The sequence below is a fragment of the Amblyomma maculatum genome, chromosome 11 (genome assembly GCF_055883805.1).
Source record: "Amblyomma maculatum isolate TAMU_Amacu chromosome 11, ASM5588380v1, whole genome shotgun sequence".
NCBI lineage: Eukaryota > Metazoa > Arthropoda > Arachnida > Ixodida > Ixodidae > Amblyomma > Amblyomma maculatum.
Window position 1 is genome coordinate 8,060,225 of NC_139354.1, and position 26,960 is coordinate 8,087,184.

At 47.7% G+C, this 26,960-nt stretch overlaps 1 protein-coding gene across 1 annotated transcript in view; it reads left to right on the top strand.

Annotated features, from left to right (window-relative positions):
- The first annotated feature begins 1,623 nt into the window (after positions 1 to 1,623).
- The window catches only part of ktub (Tub domain-containing protein ktub), a 127,639-nt gene continuing 102,302 nt past the window's right edge, over positions 1,624 to 26,960 (top strand). Inside the window, exons 1-2 of the mRNA XM_084585075.1 lie at positions 1,624 to 2,332; positions 26,186 to 26,282. Of these exons, the coding sequence (XP_084441201.1) occupies positions 2,286 to 2,332; positions 26,186 to 26,282 (144 nt within the window). The 5' untranslated portion in view covers positions 1,624 to 2,285. The remainder of the gene's footprint in view (positions 2,333 to 26,185; positions 26,283 to 26,960) is intronic.

Below are 26,960 nucleotides of genomic sequence, written 5' to 3' on the forward strand. Positions count from 1 at the left end.
CTTTCGTCCCGTGTTTTTCGCGCAGTTTTACCCGTTCAATTAGAATGAACCAACTAGCCCATCAGAGTGTATTACTTCAGTGATATTATCACCGTTTTCGAGCACCATTGGCAGAAGTAAGCGGAAACGCTATGAAGACAGCATACAAATACTATCATTTTCGAAAAGAGAACAAGCATGGTACAAATTTTCACGGCGTCAAGCGAGCGACACCGAAGCCACATCGTTGGCTGCTCCTTGCCGGCGTAGCAAGCGCGTTTCATGTATCGCCTTGTGGACAACAGCGGGACAGGTGAAAAAATCGTTACCCTCGGCAACTCAGAGCGCGCAGTCACCCTTGGCAACGGCTTGGTTTGCAAAAACACTCGCTCCCCACTGGCACACGTGGTGCGCGCCGTACGGGTTGCGGGCCGGGAAACGTTGCACAGGTCTGCGAAGAGCCGGACGTTTCAACGAGGCACGCGAAGTCACTTCACTATTGTTCGACCGGCTAGCAATCCGCGCTCCCCTAGTCGCCACCAAGCGGCGATTCGGTCACCTCTTGTTTCTTTGTTAAGAAACCAAATGCATGAAAAAGGAAAGAAGCCAGCAGGCCGCGCCACCTTTTTGAAGCTATCGACGTCTTCGCGTACGCCGGGTCGACGCTGACAAGGACTATCGACGCCACAGCCAAGGGTCGGGCCGCGGCTTTTGTGCGTATAGACTTCGTCTTGGCTACTTAGAACTCCTCCCAGTGCAGCTGGAGTGCGTCGCGCCATATTCTGCGAGGTACTGTGCCTTGAAGACATAGTGTTACGAGTGTACGCTGCTGCGCCATTGTCTTTGAATACCACTGCGTGACAACCGAGCCACTCTGAAGTCCTGTGCGCGAAAGTGAAATATGCGGTGACCATGCGATGACTGCCGTCACCGTATTGCGATACAGATCGTCAGTCTTCTCTGTAATACCAGCTGTCATTTCAGGAAGACTCTCTGCCACCTTCCATCCTTGAAACAACGACGCCTTGCATTGCTAGGAATCGTGTTCAAAAATTGTGGACAGACCGTGCTACGCAAGCAATACCTTTGGCCTTGAGGAGTACAGTGAGTTCCGAAGACTGCTTCTGGAAGTGCCGTACGCATTTCGTGGTGATCAAATACGATTGTATCGAATAGTGACTTGCTAAGTCTGGGTTCGGAAAACCAGAAGGGTCGTTGTGCACAGCTTTCCCATTTTTTTTTTTCGAGTGCAGTGACTAGCAAAAGACTCAAATCGGACGCTAATCATGTTTTCACGAGGAAAATGAACAACTCGGCACACCGCAATATTGGTGGGATATTCCGATGAAAATAACACTGCTCAGGCGATGGTAATAATAACGGTGTCTTGAATACAATCAGCGTGCTATTGATTTTTGGCATCTGATTTACGTCTACAAAGAAGTAATCTTAAAACGACGCCTTCTATTGAAAGCTGTTTCATCAACCGAGACGGACTGTTTTTCCCGGTGAATTGAATTGCGCGGAACGTATAGTAAACTGTTACCTTCTCTCTGCTATCGGAAAGTATATTTGTCGAGGGGAGGCAAGCGGATGTGAGTTTTCGTGCATAGCCCAAATTTCGCAAAAAAAAAAAAAAAAAAGTATTGGTTCAAAAGGAGCACTTTCCCATATTGAGTTGTTTTAAGTGTGCCAGCTTTATTTGAGAGGAAGAAAGGCTAAGAGAGCATCAATGGGCTGGATAAAGTCACGAGATCGTCAGCGCATGTTAAAATGCATTGTGGAACAAGCGAGGCGTTTATCGACGTTCGCGGAAATTTTAACCACCCAGTTACGGTAGAGGACGTCCCGTCATTCGTTTCAGACGGCCAACGTAGGACGCATCGCGTTAATCGATACCTACGTTCTCTAATACATCAGGCAAATACCAGTCGAAGTTATCCTTCCCGTTTGTTACAGTGCTTGAAAGTAGCCCCTCAATACAGTGGTCAATCATCACAGTCCCCTTATTCAGATTGTAGTGTCCAACGAGCGGTTTGTACCTCTGGACGAGAACGTAGTGCAGCTGAGCTTGGTTAAGTAAAAAAAAAAGAACAAATTTCCTCACGAGCAGTCATAGCAAATATGCTACTGATAGCACGCGGCACATCTCGGTCGGTTTAGTTAAATTTTGGCATATAATCATAGTGGTGTACATTTAGTTTGGCAATGACGTCAGCTGTGCGGTAACATATCAAGAAGAGAAGTGAAAGTGAAAGTAACTCGTCGCTTAGAGACTTTTGTGAAGACTCAACCTGCGCTTGGCCATGGTGACCCGCAGTGACTTGCCCGTGTGGTCGAGAGCTTTCAGCAGGTGAGTAGTAATCTTAATGCTTAATTCATTTATCGTGGTCTTTAGGCATGAAATAATGGCAATAATTTCCGTTCTCCGAGAACCTGAGGCATCGGAGGGTTTCTCCATGGAGCAGTTTTAGAAAACTGTTCATTATTGGTTCTGGCTAACGGCTTTTATCTAAGGCGTAATCATAGCTTTATCTCGAAGTGGCTGGGTAGCTAACGGAAGAATTATACTTTTTATATTGAAGCGGGGGGGGGGGAGGGGGGAGTTTTCCTGTTATTTGTCTAATGTTCTGAGTGCCATTTCTAAAGAGAATCTGAAGCTGCATCCATCGACATGCTGGTATAGATAGACATTTAGGTCGTAATAATGCGTTTTTCTATGCGCTGGAAACAACTATTTTATCAATACATGTGGGTCCATGTAGTTCTTTCAGGACTCGCTTCGCAAATTTCGTTGTTTCAATGTTACCAATTGCAATAAAATATGTATTACATTTTGTTGACCTGCTGAAAACAAAACATGGTACTTTGCGTTGCAAACCAGGCCAAGTCTATTCGATTATTTGATAGAGCCTACATACTCTACAGAGCGTGGCTTTTTAGCATTGTTAGTTAACAAGAAGAATAAGATTAGGATGGAGCGCATTTGGCAAGCACTCGAGGATTATGACTAGCAGCTTACCGGTATCGTTCAAGAGGAAAGTATACAACAGTTGCATCTTACCTGTACTCACCTATGGGGCTGAAACTTGGAGGCTAACTAAGAGGGTTCTACTTCAGTTGAGGACAACGCAGACTGCTATGGAACGAAAAAGATGGCAGGGGTAACATTAAGAGAAAGGAAGCGTGCAGAGTGGTTTGGTTTGGTTTGTGGGGTTTAACGTCCCAAAGCGACACCGGCTATGAGAGACGCCGTAGTGGAGGGCTCCGGAAATTTCGACCACCTGGGGTTCTTTAACGTGCAACTGACATCGCACAGCACACGGGCGCCTTGCTTTTCGCCTCCATCGAAAAGCGGCCGCCGAGGCCGGGATTCGATCCCGCATCCTTGGGAAAAGTAGCCGAGCGCCGTAACCACTGCTCCACCCCGGCGGGGCCGTGCAGAGTGGGTCAGAGAAATAACTCAAGTTACTGACATTCGCGAGTATAGAAAACTGTGTGAGTTGGATTGGATTCATCTTAAAGCAGCGCGAAAACAGAAGACTAAAGCGCTTGTGTCGCCTCCTGTTCCTTTTAGTCTTGTGTTTTCGCGCTGCTTTAAGATGAGTACGGGCATTCTAGTGGAAATTAAAAAGAAGAAATGGACATGGGCAGGACATGTAGTGGAAGAGAGGATAACCGATGGTCGCTGAGGGTAACAAACTGGATTCCAAGGGAAGCAAAGCGTAGCAGGGGGCGGCAGAAAGTTAGGTGGGCGGATAAAGTTAAGTAGTTCGCGGGGTCAAGTGGATGCAGCTAGCACAAAACCGGGTTAATTGGAGATATATGGAGAGTTCTTCGCCCTGCAGTGGGTGTAGTCAGGCTGATGATGATGATGAGTTGATAGCTTCAAAACGCTGTAGTAGCACAGAAGGCGAGGCCGCAAGAATAAAAAAGAACCCCAACAACTTATGTTCTTTTCAAGCAGCACATTTATACGCCACAAAACGCGTAATCAGTTTTGCAAAACAGTATCAAAAGCATTTCTGAGAAGGTGGTACTGCTTTATGGAACTCATTACGGGATCTAATTGATTCACTTTTTTTTTGCGCATAAAGGTGCTGCTTAAGAAGAATAAAATTGGTTGTAAGTATAGCGCTCGTCCTGTTGTTTTCTGTTCTTGTCTTCGCCTTCTATTGCGTTACAGTGTTTTGAAGTTTTGGTACTCTGTAGCCTGCAAGACAAAAACATTAAAGAATTGAAGCGATATATTGACTTGGTTCCGGAATGGCTGAGTGCTCCTCATGCGTATCCTAAGCGCCCTGCAACCTCATCTTGCGTATGCTCTGCGCATCGTACGCCTAACTACAATATCTTGGCCACCTCATTAAACAAAGAACCTGTACTGATTCCAGAAGGTCGAAACATGTTTCCTTATCATGGTCAGGGGGCTTCAATTTGTTCACTACCATTCCTGACCAAACCTTCGTCGAACCCTAGACTATACCGCATATACACTTTGTTCGTGAGTGTTCACGTTGATGCACCTGCGGTTTCTGTTCTATGTTATGTGCGAGTGAACGATAACCGACAATCACGGTTATTTTTACGTCCATGGCTGACAACTGCACGCGCATAGCAACCACGGGCACCGACATGTTTTCATTTAACTGCTGGCATAAGTTTGCCAAAACAATAAAATCTTAGAATTATAATACTATGCGAATTCTAATACTATATTAACGCGATAGCGTTAAGAAGCCCGTTCATCAGTAAAGGCAGCGTCGGCGTTCGGAACGAAAAGTGACGAGCATGGCGCTGTCAGGTGGTCGCTGGCAGTTGGAAGCCGGCAACTGGCATGACCGAGCACTGATTATTGATTGGTTCACAGGAAGGGAAAGGAGCAGTATCTTTCACACTTGTTTCTGTGGACACCTGAACCACACCGTGAGGGAAAGGAGGACGATGAGAGTGAAATTGAAAAGACAGAAAGAGAAGCGGTAGTGGAGGGCTTGGAGTAATTTCGACCGAGCACTGATTCTTCGATGTATTGTGCGGCTTAGCAGGACCATATGTTGTTAGAAAATTGGGGGAGCTGCCAACTACGGTTGCTCATTTGAGGGGGCAAAGTGGAATAAGAATCAACTCTTGTATGCTGATTCAGACACGCTACCCCTAAGCCAGCCCCGCCGCGGTGGTGCAGTGGTAAGACGCCCGACTACTGTGCCTGAGTACCCGGGTTCGAACCCGACCTCGGCGGCTGCGTTTCGATGGAGGCGAAACGACGTGGCGTCCGTGTGCTATGCGATGCCAGCGCACGTTAAAGATCCCCAGGTGGTCGGAATTACTCCGTAGCCCTCCACTACGGCTCCTCTTTCTCTATTTCCACATTAACTCCCACCTTCCTCCCTTCCCTTACGGTGCGGTTCAGGTGTCCACAAAGCACGTGTGACACGCCATTCCTTTCCCGTGAGCTAATTAATAATAATAACAATAATAATAATAATAATAACAATAACACCGCTGATGCCTGCTGTACTAACGCCTACAAGACATCTGGGTCTGCTTCTGCTGCGTCCGGCGGCATTCAAGGAAGCGGCAAATGAAAGACGCCGCACGGACGAATGGATCGGACGCCCGGCGGGGTCCGCTTCGTATATACATGGATGGATGGATGACAACTTTTATTGTCCACCTTAGAGGCCCCTTACTCCCCACCCCCGGCACGCAGGCTTAGGGGATGGGGTCTGGAGCCTCCACGACTACAGGCTAAAAGAGATTTTGACTCGTCGCGGCCCCGGCCCCCAGGCGGACGGCTTGTTTCTGCCGAGCGGGGTCTTCGCTCCGCAGCAGAGTTTCCCAGCTCTCTCTGCTATTATTTTCCTCGACTCCAGGGGAGTCGACGCATTCCCATAGAATGTAGTCGAGAATACCCTTCTCCCCTCATGCTTTAAAAAGATCATTTTCCTGTTCCCCTGGTAGTATGTGAAAGGCCAATACTGGGTTAACGTTGCATGAATCGCCTGGTGACGTCATGGCCTGTCGTGACGCTACATCTAAGTCAACATCAACTAATTTTTGTTTTGTGTTCTCCGTTTTGTTAGTCAGCGCATAGGGATCAGAGACTTGCTACTTTTCGTCTTAGCGACAGGTATGCTGCGCTTTTTCACCATTTCACAGAGTAACTCAGTATCAATTCATCCTGCCACTTCCCCTCTCTTCCGCTCCTCTCCCCAGCTGCACGCTCACAAGCGCTGTCCTCGGTGCAGTCCGCACCGAGTGCACCACTGATAGTGCTAAAGCACGTGCTTTTTTTTGTCTTATTTGTTTTAACTCGGTGCAGTTGGCTTTTTTCCCTACATGATACCTGCTTGATATAATCTATTTATGGCTATGGGTGTGGTGCTCTGCATTTCAGCTTACATGTGGTACCATCTGCGAGCCGCCGCGTCAAATGGCAGATGTTTAACCACGACCTGAGTCGAATGCAGCCCCACTCACTGCGCAAGGCAGCGGAGGCGCCACGCAACGCTCTGAAGCTTTTAAATCGAAGCTAGATTTAGTAATGTTGGTCGTAGGGAAACTTGCCCTTAAGGAGGTTTGATGTTATGACTGGTGGCTGCCGCCTAGAGTGTTGTTTGTTGAAAGTCCAGTTAAGATCACAGTAACCTGAAACTTAACAAGGAGTGAAGCTGTGCGTATTACGCTTAATAATGATACTGTAAGGTGTTTATTGGAGCACCAAGACCGCAAGCAACGTCCGCAAACCAAAGCGACGGGGGTAGCGTTCGAATCAACAGTGCAGTGCCAACAAGGTTCCGGCTCCACTTCGTCTACCTCTTCGGGTTGGCGCGCGAGCTGATGGCGATCGGGATTACTACAATACCCCCAGGCGGAAAAGGAGCCATCCTGGTGACTCATGGTGAGGAAAGGGTAGGGGGATCATAATATGGCTTGAGGCGGTCGACATGTACAGTTTCTCGGCCGCGGCGGCGATGATCTGGAGATGGGTTCAAGGGCTCTGCTACGTAATTGACGGGAGAAGATTGTTCGAGAATGCGGTAAGGTCCACGATAGCGCGATAGGAGTTTGGATGAGAGGCCGGGTGCAGAGGAAGGCACCCAGAGCCAAACGAGGGCACCTGAGGGATATGAAGGCGCTGGATTTGTAGAGTCCCGGTTATGCTTTTGTTGTGCCTGGTTCTCCGTTGTGAAGGAGCGCGCCAGTTGTCGGCATTCTTCGGCAAATGTGTGCGCTTCAGACAGTAGAGTGGTCTCTGAAGCGTCGGGTTGGTAGGGCAGGATAGTATCCATGGTGGACGTGGGTTCACGACCATATAAAAGAAAGAAGGGGGAGAACCCAGTCGTAGTCTGCGTAACCGTATTGTAGGCGTACGTTACGAAAGGCAGCACTTGGTCTCAATTAGAGTGAGCGCTATCAACGTACATGGCTAGCATGTCACTAAGAGTGCGATTAAATCGCTCAGTCATGCCGTTCGTTTGGGGGTGATACGCTGTGGTGCTCCGGTGAATGATCTGGCACTGTTTGAGGAGGGCTTTGACACAGAAACGCACGTCCGCGGTCACTGATCAATTCTTTCGGTGCGCCGTGACGAAGAACGAGGCGATGCAGAATGAACGAAGCAACATCCCGTGCGGTGGCAGACTGTAAGGCCAATGTTTCCATGTAACGAGTTAGGTGGTCAACGGCTACGATGACCCAGCGGTTGTTAGCAAACGTGGTCGGAAGCGGGCCATACAGATCGATACCGACACGGTCAAAAGGGCGGCTGGGGCAAGGCAATGGCTGCAACGGAGCGGCTGGCTGAGGGGATGGATTCTTGCGACGTTGGCAGGCGCTACAGGATCGAATGTACTGACGAATGAAGCGGTACATGCCGCGCCAATAATATCTCATACGCAGTCGAGAATAGGTTTTCATGACACCTGCATGGCCGCATTGGGGATCGGCGTGGAAAGAGGCGCAGATTTCAGCACGGAGATGTCGCGGAATCACGAGAAGCCACTTTCGCCCTGTAGGATGGTAATTGCGGCGGTATAAAAGTCCATCACGAGTGGCGAAGTGGTGGGCCTGACTACGAAGTGCACGTGACGGAGACAGCTCTGCGGGCGTAGACAGGAATGTTAAGAAAGAGGATATCCATGGATCCTTTTGCTGCTCAGATTTCATGTTGGTAATGTTGAGCGGCGACATATCGTAGGCACAAACGAAGCCAGCCGTCGAGTCGTTAGGAAGCGATGAACGGGAAAGGGCATCAGCGTCGGTGTGCTTGCATCCAGATCGATAGATGACGTGGATATCGTACTCCTGAAGACGTAACGCCCAGCGGGCGAGGCGGCCGGAGGGGTCTTTGAGGGAGGATAGCCAACAGAGCGCGTGGTGGTTGGTAACAACGTAGAATGGGCGACCGTAAATATAAGGACGAAACTTGGTAATGGCCCATATGATGGCCAGACACTCCTTTTCGGTCACAGAATAGTTCGATTCCGCTTTCGTGAGGTTACGACTAGCGTACGCGACGACATACTCGGAATATCCAGGTTTCCGTTGAGCAAGAACAGCACCCAGACCTACGCCGCTTGCATCAGTGTGTATTTCGGTCGAGCAGGCAGGGTCAAAATGGCGGAGTATAGGGGGAGAGACCAGTAGACGGCGTAGTGACTGAACGCCGAGGAGAGGTTCGGGCCTCCGGCGAGAAGTTGCGTTAAAGGGGCGATGATACTGGCGAAGTTGCGGATAAAACGGCGGAAATACGAACATAGACCGATAAAACTTCGAAGTTTTTTCAAGGTTGTGGGCTTGGGGAAGTCTGCGAGGGCACGAAGTTTGGTAGGATCCGGTAGAACGCCATCCTTGGATATAACATGACCAAGTATTGTGAGCTTGGTAGCGGCAAAGTGATATTTCTTCAAGTTGAGCTTTAGGCCGGCTTCAGTAAGGCACGTAAGGACACGCTGAAGACGCAGAAGGTGGGAAGGGAAATCTTTCGAGAAAACGACAATGTCATCTAGATAACAAAGACATGTTTCCCATTTGAGCCCACTGAGAATGTTATCCATCATTCTCTCGAAGGTGGCGGGGGCGTTGCACAGTCCGAACGGCATCACATTGAATTCATACAAGCCATCGGAAGTGATGAAGGCTGTTTTCGGGCGGTCAGCGGAAGCCATCGGTACTTGCCAATAGCCAGAGTGCAAATCTAGCGACGAAAAGAACTCCGCTCCTTGCAAACAATCTAGCGCGTCGTCAATTCGTGGTAGTGGGTAAACATCTTTGCGGGTTATCTTATTCAGACGCCGGTAGTCCACACAGAAGCGGATCGTGCCATCTTTCTTCGTCACCAACACGACGGGGGAGGCCGAAAGGCTATGAGATGGTCGTATGATGCCCCGTTGAAGCATATCGGCGGCATTGTCACGAATGACGCGGCGCTCAGTGGGCGACACGCGATATGGTCGCTGCCGCAGGGGAGCATGAGGACCAGTGTCGATTGCATGAGAAACGGTCAAGGCGCGACCCAAGGAGGCTGGGACACGTCGAAAGATGCACTGAAGCGCTGAAGGAGGGCGACTATTTGGTCCCGTTGGGCGGACGGAAGGTCGGTCGCGATAGCTCGATAAAGGGAGTCGACAGGAAGCTCATCACTCGTAGCAGCACAAGACGTCAGGGCAGCGACGTGAGGAAAAACTTCAAGTTCGGAGAACATGTAAGTGCGATCAGGGTCCAGCTCTTCAATGTAGCCGAGGCACTCCCCGCGAAGAACAGCCGTTGGGCAGGGAAAAGGGTTGGAAGCATAGATGACACAGCTGCCATCAGAAATGGTTAGAACGGCGAAAGGAAGAAAGAGGCGGTTATGGTGGGCGGAGGCGAGTTTGGGCGTAAAGAGAACAGGACTAGGGAGGGCAGATGTCGAAATAAGGGGAACGAGAACAGAAGAAAAGGGAGGAATGTCGGTGTCTGCAGCTACAAGGAGTTTAGCAGGGCGCACAGGCGGGTCACACAGGGAAACATTACACACAGGGGAAAGCTCAACTTCAGCACGGGCACAATCAATCACAGCACTGTGAGTTGACAGAAAGTCGTAGCCGAGGATGATGTCGTGGGAGCAGTCGTAAAGCACCACCATCTCGACGAGATATGTAATGTCTTTGATGCAAACTCGTACCGTGCACGCTGCCACAGGGGTGATGCGCTCTGAACTGGCCGTACGAAGCGAAAAGGCAGAAAGCGGCGTCGCGACCTTGCGAATTTTGCAGCGAAGGGCATCACTAATTACGGAAACGGCAGCACCTGTATCCACCAGCGCAAGAACGGGAAAACCTTCTACGAACACTTCAATGACGTTGTTGGGAGAAGGCGGAGGACTTAACGAGTTCGTCAAACGCGCAGTTCTTGCCTCCGGAACTGCGGCATTTAGTTTTCCCTTGCGTAGGGCCCTGTCGCCGGAGCATTGGCGAAATGGAACGACGGCGAGGCGAAGGCGAACGGCGTGTCGAGTACTGAGCCCGAGGTGGAGACGATCCAGAAGAGACGTTGCTCAAGGGCGGCTCGGGATCGTAGTGGTACTGACGGACTGTGTTCTCAGGATGAAGCGGGCGCTGACGGCAAAGGCGAGCGACGTGACCCGGGAGCCCGCAAGCATAGCAAATTGGGCGATTGTCGGCGGTTCGCCATGGGTTCGTAATGCGGCGTCGCGGTCGAGGGATCGGAGACTGAGGGGCCATGAAACGAGGTGGAGCATAAAATGTAGGGCAGTTCTGGTAAGACGATGTTGGAAGCGGACCGCGTGTTCCAGCGGTTACTTGTGCGTAAGTGAGTGGGGCTTGCACAGGAGCGATGGGAACACTAGAAGGCAGCGCTTCGGCGACTTTCTCCTCGATAACTTGGCGGATAGCCGGCGAGATGGATGGCGCGTTGGCCAGCGCTAATTGCGAAGTGCAGACGGTCGGCTGAATTGGATGGAGGAGGGACAGCTGGCGTGCAACTTCTTCGCGGATGAAGTCTTGGATATTCTGCATAAATTGAGACTGTTCCGCAGACGGCGTAGCCAGTGCCAAGCCAGCAATGCCGGCAGGTGTGGCAGCCCGCCGCGTAGGAGCGCGTTGCTTTCGTAGCTCGTCAAACCTCTGGCACAGTGTTATAATGTCGGATACGGAAGTAGGGTCCCTGGCCGACATCATATAGTACGCATCATCAGTGAGACTTTTTAGAATATGTGTGACTCTTTCGGGCTCGGTTTACGTACCGCAGGACGGCCGAAGACATCCGCGAAGTTCTTCTTGAAGACAGACCACGTCGGAAGATCGTCTTCGTGGTTTCGAAACCACAGATTCGCCATGTCCGTGAGGTAGAAGAGGACGTTGCTCAGTTTTATGGAATCGTCCCAGCGGTTGTAAGTGCTGACGCGCTCGAAAGAGGCCAGCCAGTCGTCAACGTCGTGGTCGTCGGTACCACTGAAGAAAGGTGGGTCACGGGGGCGTTGTGCCCCGGGACAGAAGATGGTGGCAGGAGTGGCAGGGATGGGCGTCGATGGTTGGCTGGGAGCGTCCTGCATGGTTGTGACCGAAGGCGGTAGCGTGCGGTTCCGAAGTTCCAGGGTGAAATTTGCGAGGAGGACTGGGGCGACGACCGAACCTCCACCAAGTGTAAGGTGTTTATTGGAGCACCAAGACCGCAAGCAACATCCGCAAACCAAAGCGACGGGGGTAGCGTTCGAATCAACAGTGCAGTGCCAACAAGGCTCCGGCTCCACTTCGTCTACCTTTTCGGGTTGGCGCGCGAGCTGATGGCGATCGGGATTACAATACTTTTATCGCTGTACTGTATTTAGACCAACTATAAAGAGAACACGTCATGGAAGATATTTTCTTTTTACGCTTTACTGGGCCCAATCGAATGTCCTCATAGAAGACAATCAAACAAAACTCGTTGAATGATCCTAGCCGAAATTGAAATTTAAAGGCTTCCTTGTTATCCTCTCTATGTTTTTTTTTAAGTGGGCACACGTGCCGGTCGCCTGTCAGCAGATGCCAGCAGTTATTCGTTGTCTGGGTACTAAAGCCGAGCTAATATTTACGACCGCCAAAATGATGCACTGGGTTTCTTTTAATGTTTTTTTTTGTTTTATTTGGCAGCCATGTTTGCTATTTTCACGTAACTAAGTGTTACGGAAGTATTTTTACAGCTCCGATCGTTAGTGATAGGGGTTGCCCGCATGCCTAATATGCATTATATTCCTACTATAACGCGTACATGGTAAAACTTCTATCAGAGACGACGGTGCATAGTTTTGCTTTTAATGCATTTTTCTCAAGCCACATGGGTGTATTTCGACTATTTTCAAAATTATTGCAGCAACTGCGTGCAGTAATATATACTTAAGGAGCTAGCGCAGAAATGTTTTAAAGGAAAGGATGACGCAAAGTTTAGAGGGCGCACCTGAAATTGTTAACGGAGCGAAAGAAAAACGCAAGTTAATCAACTGAGAAAAAAGTGCTTGTCCAGAATCACCTTATAATTAGGTGTTCGAGGTACACGGTCGTTATTTTGCATTTAGGCAGAGAGGCAGCGAGAAAAGCATTTTGGCTCATCCAAGCATAAAACTGTTAAACTGAACAGATTAAACACTGCCCAGTATAGCGCATCGCCAACTACAAGCAAAAAAAAAAAAACATAACAGTAAGTCACTTTCGGGTGACACAAAGTTTGTTCTCGAAGTTTGGAAACTGCCATCACAATAGGCGTAGAAAAAACAGAAAGTTAGTTTTGTTTACAGACGCCGCTTTTTCCATGGATAGAACGAGCTCGACAAAGCCGAGTGGCAGCCCTTTGTTACCGTCCTGGGAACGGGTCTGTGTACACTGTCTATACGCAGTGCGTTTTATTCTGACAGTTTCTCAGGAAATTGAAAAATTTTTGTGTCCGCCCAACAGCCTTTTCTGGGGGATGTGGGCTCAATTGCAAAAGAAGGAATTGGACAAAAAAAAAAAAAAAACACTTCATTTCAAAATATGACCTGGCATGGTTCTCCGAAAGCGACTGTTTAGAGTGGGAGGGCAGGTACCGTCTCTCTTGCGCTCAAGCTCTTTGCAGTGCGCTAGTGGGGGAAAAAAAAAACAACAACCTGTAAAGCCGGTAAGCTAGTGCGCTCTGAAAAAAAAAAAAAAAACAGCAACAAACAAACAGGACTTTGCAGAACTTTTGCAAACAGTCATTTTTTCTTCCGACTCATTCTCTCTTTTAGTCATTCAAAAAATATCTCATATTATGGCTGCCTTTGGCAACTCCGAGGAAGTATGCCACTTCAGTACTATAGATCTCGTTTGTCGCTTTCTGCCTGTACCTTGCAGGTTTCACAATTAATATTCCAAAAGGGAAGTTTCGTCCTGGTATCCTTCTGCAGGCTCAGTTCGCGGAGTGCCGAACACCGGGAACTCGCACACCGACGAGGCAGGAAGGAACCCTAAAATATCCACGCGTAAAAGGTTTATGACGTCTCAGGAGCTAAAATACGATGATTGGGGCGGGTGGGAGGGGGGGGGGGGGCAGGACCGCATTTCTATTGTTCTTTTCGTAAAACAAAGGTGAGCTGCGATGATATTTATTTTCCTTTTATTTGCGTCGCATTTCCTCTGAACCTTCGAAGAAGAACCTCTGAACAAATGGATTACTCGCGTTGCCCTGAGAGAACCCGGACGAGTCGCACAGGCTTCCCTAAGTGCCTCTGCGTACAGCGTTCGACATGGTGAATTTGATTACTTCGAGAGCTTCTCGGAACGGGCATTACAGAGCGCGCGCCAAACCAAGAACATATAACGAGAAAACGAATGAGCAAGTCAGCCGTGTGCTCGATAGAAAAATCGCGAAAAATGTTCTTCCTTTGAGGACGCCAGGTCACAGCAGCGCTAAGCAAGAAAAAACGGACGCCATACTACCACAAAACAACGAGAAAAATATACTAGGCAGCCAAGAGCAATGACGTCGTCTGCTACGCCTCTCGGGGCTGTCGTCTGCTGCACCGAGATGTCGTCCGCTAAATGGTCCCGAGCGAGTGTACTCGTAGCGAGCCCTGCTGGCGTGTCAAACTTCGTCTGCGAGACGCGCTGCGGCAGCAGCCCGCTGTACTGCCACCAGACGAGAATAAAGGGATCGACAATCACGCCCGAAGCGCGCGTTGCGGGCGGAATCGATGCTTCGGCGATATTGTACCGGGTCGATAATCCATTGTTGTCCTCCTCTCCCCTCTGTCTTACTCCTCCTCTCATTCCCCACAAACGCGAGTGCTGCCCCACCCAACCATGCTACACGGAGTTGTGGGTACATGAAAAGAACTCCGACCGTGCCATCTCAACCTTCAATTCTAGCCAATATTTCCTCCGGCAATTTTTCGCCTTTTTCCCGAACCTCATTCGTAGCGCTTAGCTATGCTTGGATGCTAGCTTCCTCGTGAAGAAAACTTGTTCCAACGAAACTCGCTCGCCCCAGAGAAGATGTTCGGGAGTTCTCGCAAAATCAGTTCTCGCGAGACCACTACACGTACAGGAGGAGGACTGACTTCTTCCTTTCTCGTGTTTTTCCAACAGCTTATTTTTTCTCCTCCCTCTGTTCATGCCTGCATCCTTGTCTGCATGTTAATGTTATTTTTTTAATATGGCGTCTGGTTGGAAGTCCGCCCGATGCCATCGGTTCTTGATTGCGTATGGTATGGCAGTGCTCTCGGAAATAGGATTAGTTCGCCATGTTTGTTTTTTGTGTTATCTGCACTGCGATAATATGCCGAATGCGGTAATCATATCTCACGCGCGAGTGTTCTTCATGTTTGGTTTGGTTTTGTTTGTTGAGTTTAACGTCCCAAAGCGACTTAGGCTATGAGAGACGCCGTAGTGGAGGACTCCGGAAATTTCGACCACTTGGGGTTCTTTAACGTGCACTGACATCACACAGCACACGGGCGCCTTGACGTCAGACAATTCAAACTTACTTTGAAAGTCGTATTTGCACGCGGCTAGGGGCAGGGGCCCTATTCTCGACACACATGGCCGCCGTTCGGCGCCATTTTTTTTCTCTGATTGATTCTCAGAACAGTCACGTGTTTCAAATTTGTGGCGCGAAATTTCGGTGTGTTCAAATGGCTTTTTGCGGTTGCGTAAAAATTACTCGAGCGTGAAAACGGATGCATGGAGGGTATATATAAGTAACTGTGGAGGGAAAACAGAGGTATATGTGATAGAAAGGGAAGCACTTTCGCTTGTGTTACGAATGGGCTGGAATGAACTGCCCACGGACAAGAGCCGACTTCTGAAATCTGATTGGCTGACGTTGTATGGTGGGAAACACGTCATGCATAAACATTTAATGATGACGTCAAAATGACGTTTCATTACGCAAAGGATGTTCTGCCATTGCTGTAAAAGACCAAAGTTGTGTGCCGCATTTTGAACCACTTGAGGCGGCCGCACATAAAACATGGCGAATTCGACGTGTAGTGTAACGGCTGTTAGCTCACCGCAGTTTGGTAGATAGTATGGTGGGTTGTGAAGTAAGCTGACACATCTTGTTGTAATTACAAAAAGCACTGAAACTACGTCATAAGGGAACTTTTCAGCTACGTCATATTTTAGAGGATTAATAATGAAGACGCAGATTTACAGCCTCACGAGGGTTGTAGCCACCCTCCCTTTGCAAATGCTTTGCTCTCATAGAAAAACCATCGATCCGCGCCGTCGTTGCCAAGCGCAGCAATGTGGCTCGCTAACACAAGCGGTTGATCTGCGCGAGACGAGGCATTTCAGAGAGCAACAGAAGGACAAGTTGGGCGAGTTGAAGGTTGTTCGTGACGGTTTTGTGGGCGCTCTTTAACACAGAGATAAAGAAAATATGAGAAATAAAGGCGCCAGTCCCGTGCTTTCTTCTCTTTGTCTCTGTGTTAAACAGCGCCCACAAAATCATCACGAATTTCAGAGAGCGCCGCGATGCTTTATAATTATCAGCCTGATCGGTTCGTGAGTACAACCTGAGGGGTCATATGGTTCGATGGCTGTGCAGGAACTTCGACGCGACAGGCAGCGAGGGATCACCAAAGTCTTTCTTAAACGTTGGCCCTAAACACTGCCTCTTTTGCCTTGCACTATGCACTCACTGCAATGTTAATCAATTGAACAGCCCTTCTACGATGGGCAAAGGAAGTAAAAGTACTCACAGCTTCTATTTTAATAAAGGAATGTATGTGCCATGTACATGGCACATCTTTGCTTGCCAGATGTGATGTGTTTCATTATAAATATTTCTTTTAATATGCATGCGGGCTCACCATTTGCTTATATTTTAGAAAAAGAGATAAGTACTCCGCGGCACGTTATGACGGTACGCTCTAATCATATGATGCAGGTGAGTGACAATTTGTGTCGATTGTTTTTTTTTTTAATACAGCCTAAAATAATCTCCCTTTATTGATTTGCATTTTACCGTTTCGACAGTAAGGCATACGCGCGCGCGGCTTCGCCCTAGCTTCATACCACGATTTCCTTTGTCATATTTCGCTTTCTAACCCTAATCTCCGCTTACCCCCCTCTGCATGTATATGATAGCCTGGGAATCGCCTAATTAACCTTCCTGCTATTCAGTTCTTCTGTTTCGTTCTTGTTCTCGGACATGTTTTACGTTTCGCAAGAGCTTTTTGCGCGCCAGGGCATGAAAATTTAACCGACTATAGTATAAGGCCCAGCGTATGCCAAATTCCACTTCGTGTGTGAAGAAGACTCTCTCTCTCTATATCTGCGCTGCTTTCCGCGCTCTACACAACTCAAGCCGACACAGTATGTTAGAAACTTAAGCAGACTTGGTGACCTGTCAGTAGCTGGTCATAACGCGGCTTTTCGAAAAAGGTGGGTGGGTATCACAGCCAGTAACTAATATTTTGAGACTGCGACCGTTATCCTCAGAGATGGACATTACCGGCTGCGCCGGCGCCTCTTCGTCAGTGCATGGAGCTACTTTGGAAATCTGTCGATTCCTTCTGTTTACGACCAAGTCCTTAAACGTTTCAGTTTCTGCATTTAAAAGCCGCTGATAAGTGAACGTGAGAGGTCGTCGGCGCTTATGAACAGCAATGCTACTTTCCGCTTCCATTTTGCACCAACCCATTGCGAATATTGCGTTGCCGTTCTTGCTCCTCAGCTGAAACTCCCGCAGCCTTTCCGTGCGTAACTGATGCCGAATGTTCGACCGCAACTATGTCATGACACACTAATTCCGCAACGCCACAACATACTTCACTCACCTCACTGCAACCCGAGGCTTCCGAATCGCGGAATGCACCGCAGAGTATCGGTTCCTGCAGCAGCACCGTCGTTTTTCATATTTGGCGTCAATATGTTATAGCAGACGACAGCGCGCTTTTTTCTGTCTCTTTGTTTCTCTTTTCTTCAGAATGCGTAACCCGATTGTGTGCTTACGTAACCTGGCACCGTACTACTACACACGTCACGCGTACGTCACAATGGAGCGAGTCCCCCGCCAACCAGCAGCAAGCTATCCGCCTGGCAGCTGAAGCCGCGAAGAAACACTGTCGCTTCGCCTGTCTTTAGTCGCGGAAGCCCCGGCCTCCGTCCCATAGGCCTGCGTGCCGGGGGCGGGGCCTCCTACATCGGTGGAAAAATAAAGTTCATAACAACAACAACAACCACAACAAAATGGCGAACTGTCGAGAATAGGGCCCTAGATCAAAGCTGTTAGATCATACCTGTCGTGATAGTTTTGACTAGTGAATAGTGAGTTTCAGTATGCATTCCTTGGGTGCTTGTAAGGCTCCTCTATTTTTTCAAAGGTAGCGACAACTAGACGAGCGTCCTTTGGAGGCGTCCAAGGGGTAGCGGTAGCAGACGACTCGCCGCTCTCTTTAGTGCATAAAGCGTACTTTTGAAGCCGGGCTCGGTGCACACACAAAGCATTTAATTCAACAGATTTGTGTCCTACATATGCTGCTCAGGAAGAATCAAAAGACAGGGACAGTAACTTACACTTGCCTGCGCTACATAACCGTCGAAATAAAGCGCGTGCGTTAAACGAGCCACCTCATTCTTCTAATCATTCGCCTTAGTACAGCGGCTAGGAAATTGTTAATTGTGCCTTGAAATTAATAGCGAACTTGGAGTAAAAACACTATTTCACTAAACTTTTTGGGCTCGTTTTCTAACTAAAAAATAGGCATACTGAGAGTGTTCTGCAGCTTTTTGAAACACCGTTGCGCACACAGCTCTAATGCAATGGGCGTCATTGTGTTTGTAACCGTTCGGCAGTACTCCGTTTTACACGCTTTTTGCTTCGAGTTCATTTCGTTTACACAATATTTCAATAGCTTCATTTTGAAGAAAAACTCGGTTTCCCTGCAACTGTGGATTACCAGCCCATGAATACCTTCTAAAAACTAAAAACATATATAAAGAAAGCCGGGTATGATGTTGTTGTTGTTGTTGTTGTGGCTTTAGGAAGAAGGAAAAGAAAATGCACGGGCCTGCTACTGGCTCTGTAGCTAAGCCACCTCCGCTGCCTCGTGCAGACAGAAGAGAAAATAGAGAAGAACGAAAAAGAAGAGGGAGAGAAAGACGCACGCCGCAACAACAGCCATCGTCCACTACCGAAGCAGTGGCGGGTACAATGACGGCCTACAACAGATAAAAATTCGGTGGCAGGCCAGCCCCCGCCGCAAGTGGCGGTAACTTACCTGTCCCAGCCCCCATCAGGGGAGTCCAAACCCTGATGCGTCAGCAAAGCTAACGAATAATGTTTTCTCACTTTCTTTATTTGCTTTATATTTGTTTTCCCTGTAGAGTGTCAGGTGATGTCACCAATAAGCTCGAATTCCGCTTCTTGAAACTTCATGCGTCCCTGTGCGCGTTCAGCGGAACGCGTTGTTCGCATTCGATGCAATGACGGGGGACTCTTCCGTTAAATGAATTACGCAATATCGTTTCACATTCACGAACGGTTTATCATTTATTATGCTGTAAATCTTTCTTTTTTATACAAGGATGCCTAGCATAGGCAAGCATTGGCTATTGATTCCGAACATATAACCAATTTGTACTCTTCACCCAATGTTTCATTTTTCAATTATATCAGTTAACTGGCCAATCGCACACACTTTTTCATAAGCATCCTCAAGCATTGGCTTCTCATTCTTAGAATTTCGACACCTTTCATTTTACATTTTTAATGTATTATTACCTTATTTGATTAATTAACACTCAAAGTTATCTTAATTAGCATCAGCCAGCTCCGAATTTTCATTCAGAGCAATCTGACACCTCTCAATCCACTTTTTCATTTTATTTTCAGTTATTTCAATGAATTGATCAAACGGACATTGGAAACTTTAATTAGCATCATCAAGCATTAGAATTTTGTGCTGACACCTTTGAAACTCCCTTTTCTCCATTTTATAATTTCTTTATTTCATCAAGTACATTGATTTCATTCATGCGACATTGCGTATCACACACAATCAACATCACTAGAACAACAAATTGTTAAAATTTTTCCTACGCAACCCTCAATTATTTACGAGTCGCGGTGCCGTCAACTACTACTACAACAACTACTACTACTACTATACGACGCCGACCGCTTTTCTGCTGAACGAGCTGTATAAAATATCGCTTAATAAATGGTGCCTTCTAGAATGCATGAGGTGCCAGTATTACAAACTTTGTTGCTGTTATCGTCACTGCAAGGAATGGAAAATAATGTTTTCGTGTCTTCCCCACGGTTACGGCAGCCGAATGCACAGCAGCTTGGCATAGTTTCATGTCAAGCGTGCGCTGCAAAAGCTGAGTTCAGACACGTAATTATTGCGTCCACTTAAGCATCAAGTGCTGCGTATACACTCCTAAAAGTGCAATTGAGGCGTATGAAGTACTTTTTGCTTCACTAATCTGCCAATATCACGCTCTCACGCGCAGACCGCCCTGCATTTCAGCGGCGCAGCGAGCACTGCTGGACCTTTTGGGCGGAGCTTGGCGGCGGAGAGGTTAGGTGCTGCTAATCAACCTATCGCAAGGAAGCGCGGCTAGATCAAGACCTTTCACTATATTTAAAATTGCGGATCACGGCACCGTCAAGAAGCGGCCAATGAAAGTTACCATTTATTGCCAGAATTGACTTCTGAAAATCTCTTTTTCTTCTAAGGCGAAGGCCTTTCTAGACTCATGATGAAAATCTCGCGTCTGAAAGATGTATCCGCGTCATTCCCCGAGATTCCGCGAGATGTGTTCGTGATACGAATATTCTGCGAGATTGTCAGTGAGACGTCGCAATAAATTTTAACGACAAAATAATTTCTCCGATAATGACGCGGCAATATGTTCTGACGATGAACCCGAGAAAAGAAAGTAATGAAATTATAACGAGTACTCAAACACGCAAGTTAGAGGAAGAAGTGGAGAGGTGCACAAAAGAGGAAGAAGAGAAGAAGGAGGACAGGCTTTCACCATTACGCACTTAAGCGAAGCTAAGTACAATTCTGTAATTTTTAATTTTCTCCTTTAATTGTCGCTATGGCTGTTACATCTTTAATACAATTTTTTGTCGCGTCTGTCCATTTGATTTTATTTGCCAGATGGTCGTGCATTTATCAACTGTTTTAAACTCGCATACGATTTAGTTTATACGGCCGGAAACTATGCGGAAATACCAAATTATGACCAATTAGAACTGCCGTTTTTTTAAATACATTATTCATTTGGGAATCTTCGCAATTGCTGGTCATACTAAAAAGCACTGCAGAGCGAACACACACACACACACACACACACACACACACACACACACACACACACACACACACACACACACACACACACACACACACACACACACACACACACACACACACACACACACACACACACACACACACACACACACACACACACACACACACACACACACACACACACACACACACACACACACACACACACACACACACACACACACACACACACACACACACACACACACACACACACACACACACACACACACACACACACACACACACACACACACACACACACACACACACACACACACACACACACACACACACACACACACACACACACACACACACACACACACACACACACACACACACACACACACACACACACACACACACACACACACACACACACACACACACACACACACACACACACACACACACACACACACACACGCGCGCGCACGCACACGCACACGCACACGCACACGCACACAGACACACACACACACGCACGCACGCGCACGCACGCACGCACGCACGCACATGCATTTATATACGTCCATTGAAGCCTAACTCTCAGTCTGCCAGGTTCACAGCGCGTCATAGAATTGAAAGCAATGCGTTAGTGCAGAATAGACTAAAACTCCTTGGAAAACTCGTATTCTCAAAGCTAGGACGTGTGGACATACTGTCGCTCTAGTGCAATATCCAATAAGCGGTCTAAAGGAGAATAAATAACCAGTGCTGATCGTAGATGGCAGAAAGTGAAGTGGAACTCAAGAGGCTTCTGATGCGCGTACAAGAACAGAGCGAGAAGTTTGGGCTTAAAGTGAACGTTAAAAAGACAAAGATCATGGCGTCTTGCCCTATGAAGTCCTGGAGCATCAAGGGACAAGAAGTAGAGGCGGTGACAGATTTTCTCTTCTTGGGCTCCAAGATTACCTCGGAAGGAGACTGCAGCCATGAAATCAGGAGACGCCTGCTTCTGGGAAAGAGAGCAATGGTTAGCCTTGACCGCCTAGTAAAGAGCAGAGACATTAGTCTGCCAACCAAGATCCGTATAACTCGTGCTATGGTCTTTCCAGTTGTGATGTATGGATGCGAGAGTTGGACTGTGAAAACGGCTGACCGCTGAAGAATTGACGCGTTTGAATTGTGGTGCTGGCGAAGACTCTTGAGAGTTCCTTGGACTGCCAGAAGATCAAATCAGTCGATATTGTCGACCATAAACCCTGACTGCTCATTGGAGGGTCAAATTCTAAAGTTAAAGCTCAGCTACTTTGGTTATCTGATCAGAAGAGAGGAGTCTCTGGAGAAAGATTTGATGTTGGGAAAGATTGAGAGTCGCGGGAGAATGGGTAGGCAGCGAACGCGATGGTTAGATGGCATCCTCGAGGCAGTGCAGATGAAGTTATGTGATATTAGGAAGATAGTGAAAGACCGGAAAGCGTGGCGTGACATGGTCCATAGGGTCACGAAGAGTCGGACACGACTGAACGACTGAACTGAACTGCTGATCGTAGGCGTGACGCGGTGATCGAAACTCTCAAAGACCTGCTCTGAAAAGTGTTTTCCTCTGGTTTTTCGTAGGGCCATTAAACGCCACTCTACCCAGTTGCTGTCGTCTCTAAATATTTCTTCTTTTACAATTTGTGAACATGTTAACTTTAGTTGGATGTCGTTTCTGCCGAAGGACGCATTCCAGCCTAAAAACGTAACGACTGTTTATTTGGTTAACAGTGGTAGCGGACGAGCATACTGACGCCACACTCGTCTCCGAAGTGGAATGGAAAGCGCCGTACTTCCCAGCCGGGCAGCCTGTTTTTGTAGCCGCCTTCGGTGACGCATGCCTCGGCGGACGCAGCGGTGGCGCTGTGTTTTATCGATGAGGCAGTCCAGCGTGTGGCCATGTTACGCTGGGACGGATGATAACAAAGCGGAGGCTGCGCGGAAGTTTGCGCAGTGTGTATGGCCACACTGTTATCTGGACTAGAAAATACGTATTAGTGACCGCTAAATTTTGATTAAAACACTATACCCTCACTGGAATGAAACTTGTGGCGCCTGAAAGCATGGTTGCCGTCATGATGCAATTAATGGCATTGTATCGTAGCATCTGAGGTCCGATCTCAAGAGTTTACGTTAGGCAGCGAGGCACTGGAAGTGGTAGGCGAATATGTCTACTTAGGACAGGTTGTAACCGCAGATTCGGACCATGAAAAGGAAATACCAAGAAGAATAAGATTGGGATGGAGCGCATTTGGCAAGCACTCGCAGATTATGATTAGCAGCTTACCGGTATCGCTCAAGAGGAAAGTATACAAGAGTTACCTGTACTCACCTATGGGGCTGAAACATGGAAACTAACAAAGAGGGTTCTACTTAAGTTGAGGACAACGTAAAGGGCTATGGAACGAAAAACGGTAGGGGTAAAATTAAGAGATAGAAAGCGTGCAGAGTGGGTCAGAGAAATAACTAAAGTTACTGACATTCTAGTGGAAATTAAGAAGAAGAAATGGACATGGGCAGGACATGTAGTGCGAAGAGAGGATAACCTATGGTCGCTTAAGGTAACAAACTGGATTCCAAGGAAGGGAAAGCGTAGCAGGGGGCGGCAGAAAGTTAGGTGGGCGGATGAGGGTAAGAAGTTCGCAGGGTCAAGTGGATGCAGCTAGCACAGAACCGGGTTAATTGGAGAAATATGGGAGAGGCCTTTGCCCTGCAGTAGGTATAGTCAGGCTGATGATGATGATGATGGTGATGATGATGATGATGTCGATGAATGCAATTTACTTTTGAAATTGACGTCATGGCGTCAGCCGTATTACTTCAGGATAGCTAAGCGGGCGAGTTGGTGATACATTTCCAAAAAAAGATAAAACAAAAAAAAAAAACAGCGCGAACAAACGGGGACTAAAGGAAGAAAACACAGTATTATTTCCACTGTTGCGGCATTGTTTCTGACAGCTCTATTCCCGTTGCCAAGTTGCCTTAGCCTAAGGATAAAGGCCGACTTAAATTTGACCCAAGAGTGCCTTTAGAAGACCTTTCGTTCAGGTCTGTGCTCCTGTAAGGGAGAAGACGTCCGGTACTTCATCATAACGTCTTCCGTTTCCTCATTTTAATTGGTGACGAAACACCTGCGTGCGAGGGTCCGTAGCATGCAGATTTAACATAGTTATTACCAATTCAATAAATTTGGCGTCTAAAACTAGTGTACTGTAAACATGACACACGTATGCAAACATACAATACCCTACAGCAATTGCGTCCTTGTAGGCGCTTCAATATTTAGGGAAAACTTTGTTCTGTTTTTACTTCGGCGTCACAGGGAAAAGAATCGATTAGAAACACCGAAAAACCATACTCAGCATATTTTCGACCTTTTCCTTTCTTTTCTAGGTTGTAGTTGGAAGGCTGGCGTAGTCCTGTGAAAAAGATGTGCGTACGCGTTCAGCGCACGCGCGTGCCCAAGATATTTCTCGATACGTAGATGCAGGGTGGTGCTTCTTCACGAAAATTGCATTCCATACATCTGGGCAACCAGTGCTGTCTGCCTTTTCTCTTAGCATTCCTTCGAGCAGCGCTTCCGCTGCAAGGGCGCAGATGCGTGTAGTGTAGCCCAGTTCTGCTCGAAACATGGCTTGCCCCATCGACAGAAAGAAAACACACACCCGCAAGCCCGCATAGCAGTCTGAGTGATTGCCTGATTTTCCGAGTGCTCGTCGTTGTCTTTGTGTGTCTTTTAACTAGTTTTTCTGGACTCCGTATGCAAACTAGCTGGAAGGGAACATTTTATTCGATACAACGTGCCAAGAATATTGAATGCCTGAGGAACGGTCGCTGAGATGCTAGGCAAGATAAGGAAATTCGGCCACGGAGCTGTGTCCGCTAGTGTACTGAGCGTAAGAGGCTGAAAAGAAACTTCTGTTTATGAGCTACTAAGTACGTGTGATGTCTTCCTGCCTCAGACTCTGCGGTTATAATATTTCCGTTAAGTTTATACTCTAGTTACCGGTGCTGATTGAAGAATTTATGCGGCTATATATGCGGTCCACAAGAATCCTTGCGTATGGAGGGAAGAAAACGTCTACTGTATAGACGGAAAATATATGTGAACCTCTACTACCACGAGAGAAATTGTGAGGAAAGGGCTCTAGAGGTCTACTCTGCTGCTATCCGAAACTGGGGACAAGCATAAATGCAAGGCCGAACCACTGAGTAATGCTATTCATATAGCGAGTTTTTGCATAAGTCCTAAAAAATTATAGAGGGCACTTTGGACTACAAAAGTGCGATGAGACGAAAGCCTGTAAGCGCGGTAATGAGCCCTCCACCACGGCACCTGTCTCTCTCTGTCTTTCTTCTTTGACTCCGCCTCCGCCGAGAATTGTGACAGATACTGCGTCTTCTCTTACCTGTAAATCCATCCGAAACGCCGCTGATTCCTGCTATACTGTACCTGTTTCGGTATGCTCAGCGGTGCGGCGTTCAAATAAGCGCCAAATAAAAGGCGCCGCACGGCGCCCGGCTATTCAGCTTCGCAGTGTGGATCACCTGATGTTATCCGTTATGACCAGACGTGACGTCTTGAGGACGTCACCAGGTTATGACGTCACAGTCTCGCGTCACAAAAATAGAGAAGAAAGCAAAAGAAGAGCGAGAGAAAGACGCGCGCCGCAACAACAGCCGTCGTCCACCACCTAAGCGTTGGCGGGTGCACTGACTGCCTACAACAGATAAAATTTCGGCAGGTGGCTAGCCCCCGAGAGAGATGGTGAATGGTGGCTGTTCCTGGCTCTATGGGGCTGGGACGGTAGGTCAACGCCTCTTGCGGCTGGGGCGCGAGACTCCACGGCATATTCTGATACTGTGACGTCACCAGGTGGTGACGTCACAGTCTCGCGGTATGCCGTGGAATCTCGCGGAAACTTCTCGCGGACGCACGAACGGACGGACACGCTGACGTGTCATGATTATTAAATAAAGGATTTCGCCTTAAAACCTTAATTATAAATCGTCCACATACAAAGTAGTACGGCTGAAGCAGTTAACAGGTTGCGCTGTTTTGGTATGCAATTTTTCAATAGCAGAACAATCGTTGTTACACCGCTAGTTTATTTATTCCACGGATTCATCGGAAATGAAAAAAAAAAAACAAAAAAACACAGCGGTTGGGTGTAGCTTTTTGGGAAATATTTCTGGCTAAATACAGATGGGATTTCGCCCATCGAGCATTATCTCCTCTGACTTTCAGTGCATGCTGAAATGTAAAGGGGGCAATATGTCTGCATAGACAAGGCCTGGAGCTGCTAATCAAAATTGAAGCCTCAAATAAAATCGGGTCGCTTGCTTGTGTTCGGTTGCCGTGAGTTAAGCGGAGATAATTTCACGTTAGCTTCTCTCTTCTTATTCTTACAGCACAGAGTGGCCCGCTGCGCCTCCAGGGAGTGCTGATGAAGAGAGGTCGCCGTCGTCGCCACCGACTACTCAGCGACAAAAAAAGCTGGAGCGTCAGGTAACCCTCCCTGGATGATTGATTGATTGATTGATTGATTGATTGATTGATTGATTGATTGATTGATTGATTGATTGATTGAAACCTTTATTGAGTGCATGGAAATTCTCAGAGTTGTGGGTGGTCCGCCTATTCCGGCAGCCCAGTGGCCTGCGCCACAGCGCCGGATGAGAATTTGTTGCCTGTGTGAATGGTGCATGAACAGGCCCATTGGCGTCAGTTCAAGCTAAAGAAGGACTTTGAACTGAGCAGTTTAAACATGCGGATGTAGGAGCTGCACTACCCCCCACCCCTCTTCCTTCTTGTGGAATGGCGGGAATTGTATTCGGATCAAGTGGCTGATATCAATGAGAAAGAGAGGGTCAAAGTTACAGTATTGACTCTTCGCTTTTTGTTTGTATATCTACCATGGCCTTGTGTGAGAGAGTGCAATGGTAGCGAAGGGGGTGATGGCAGACAGAGACAAATGTTACAGCACAGGCGGCTTTATGACCATGGACTTGTTGTAGACAGTAGTCCTGAACGATGTAGTTTCGAGGTGCATCTGGACTTTTATAGTTATCCAGATCTTACAAAATTGTAAGATGTCTTACAATGGCTATAATTACAACTAGTATAGATGTCCTTCTCACCTGGGGACAACTTAAGACACAAAAACGAAATAGCGTTCCATGCGCG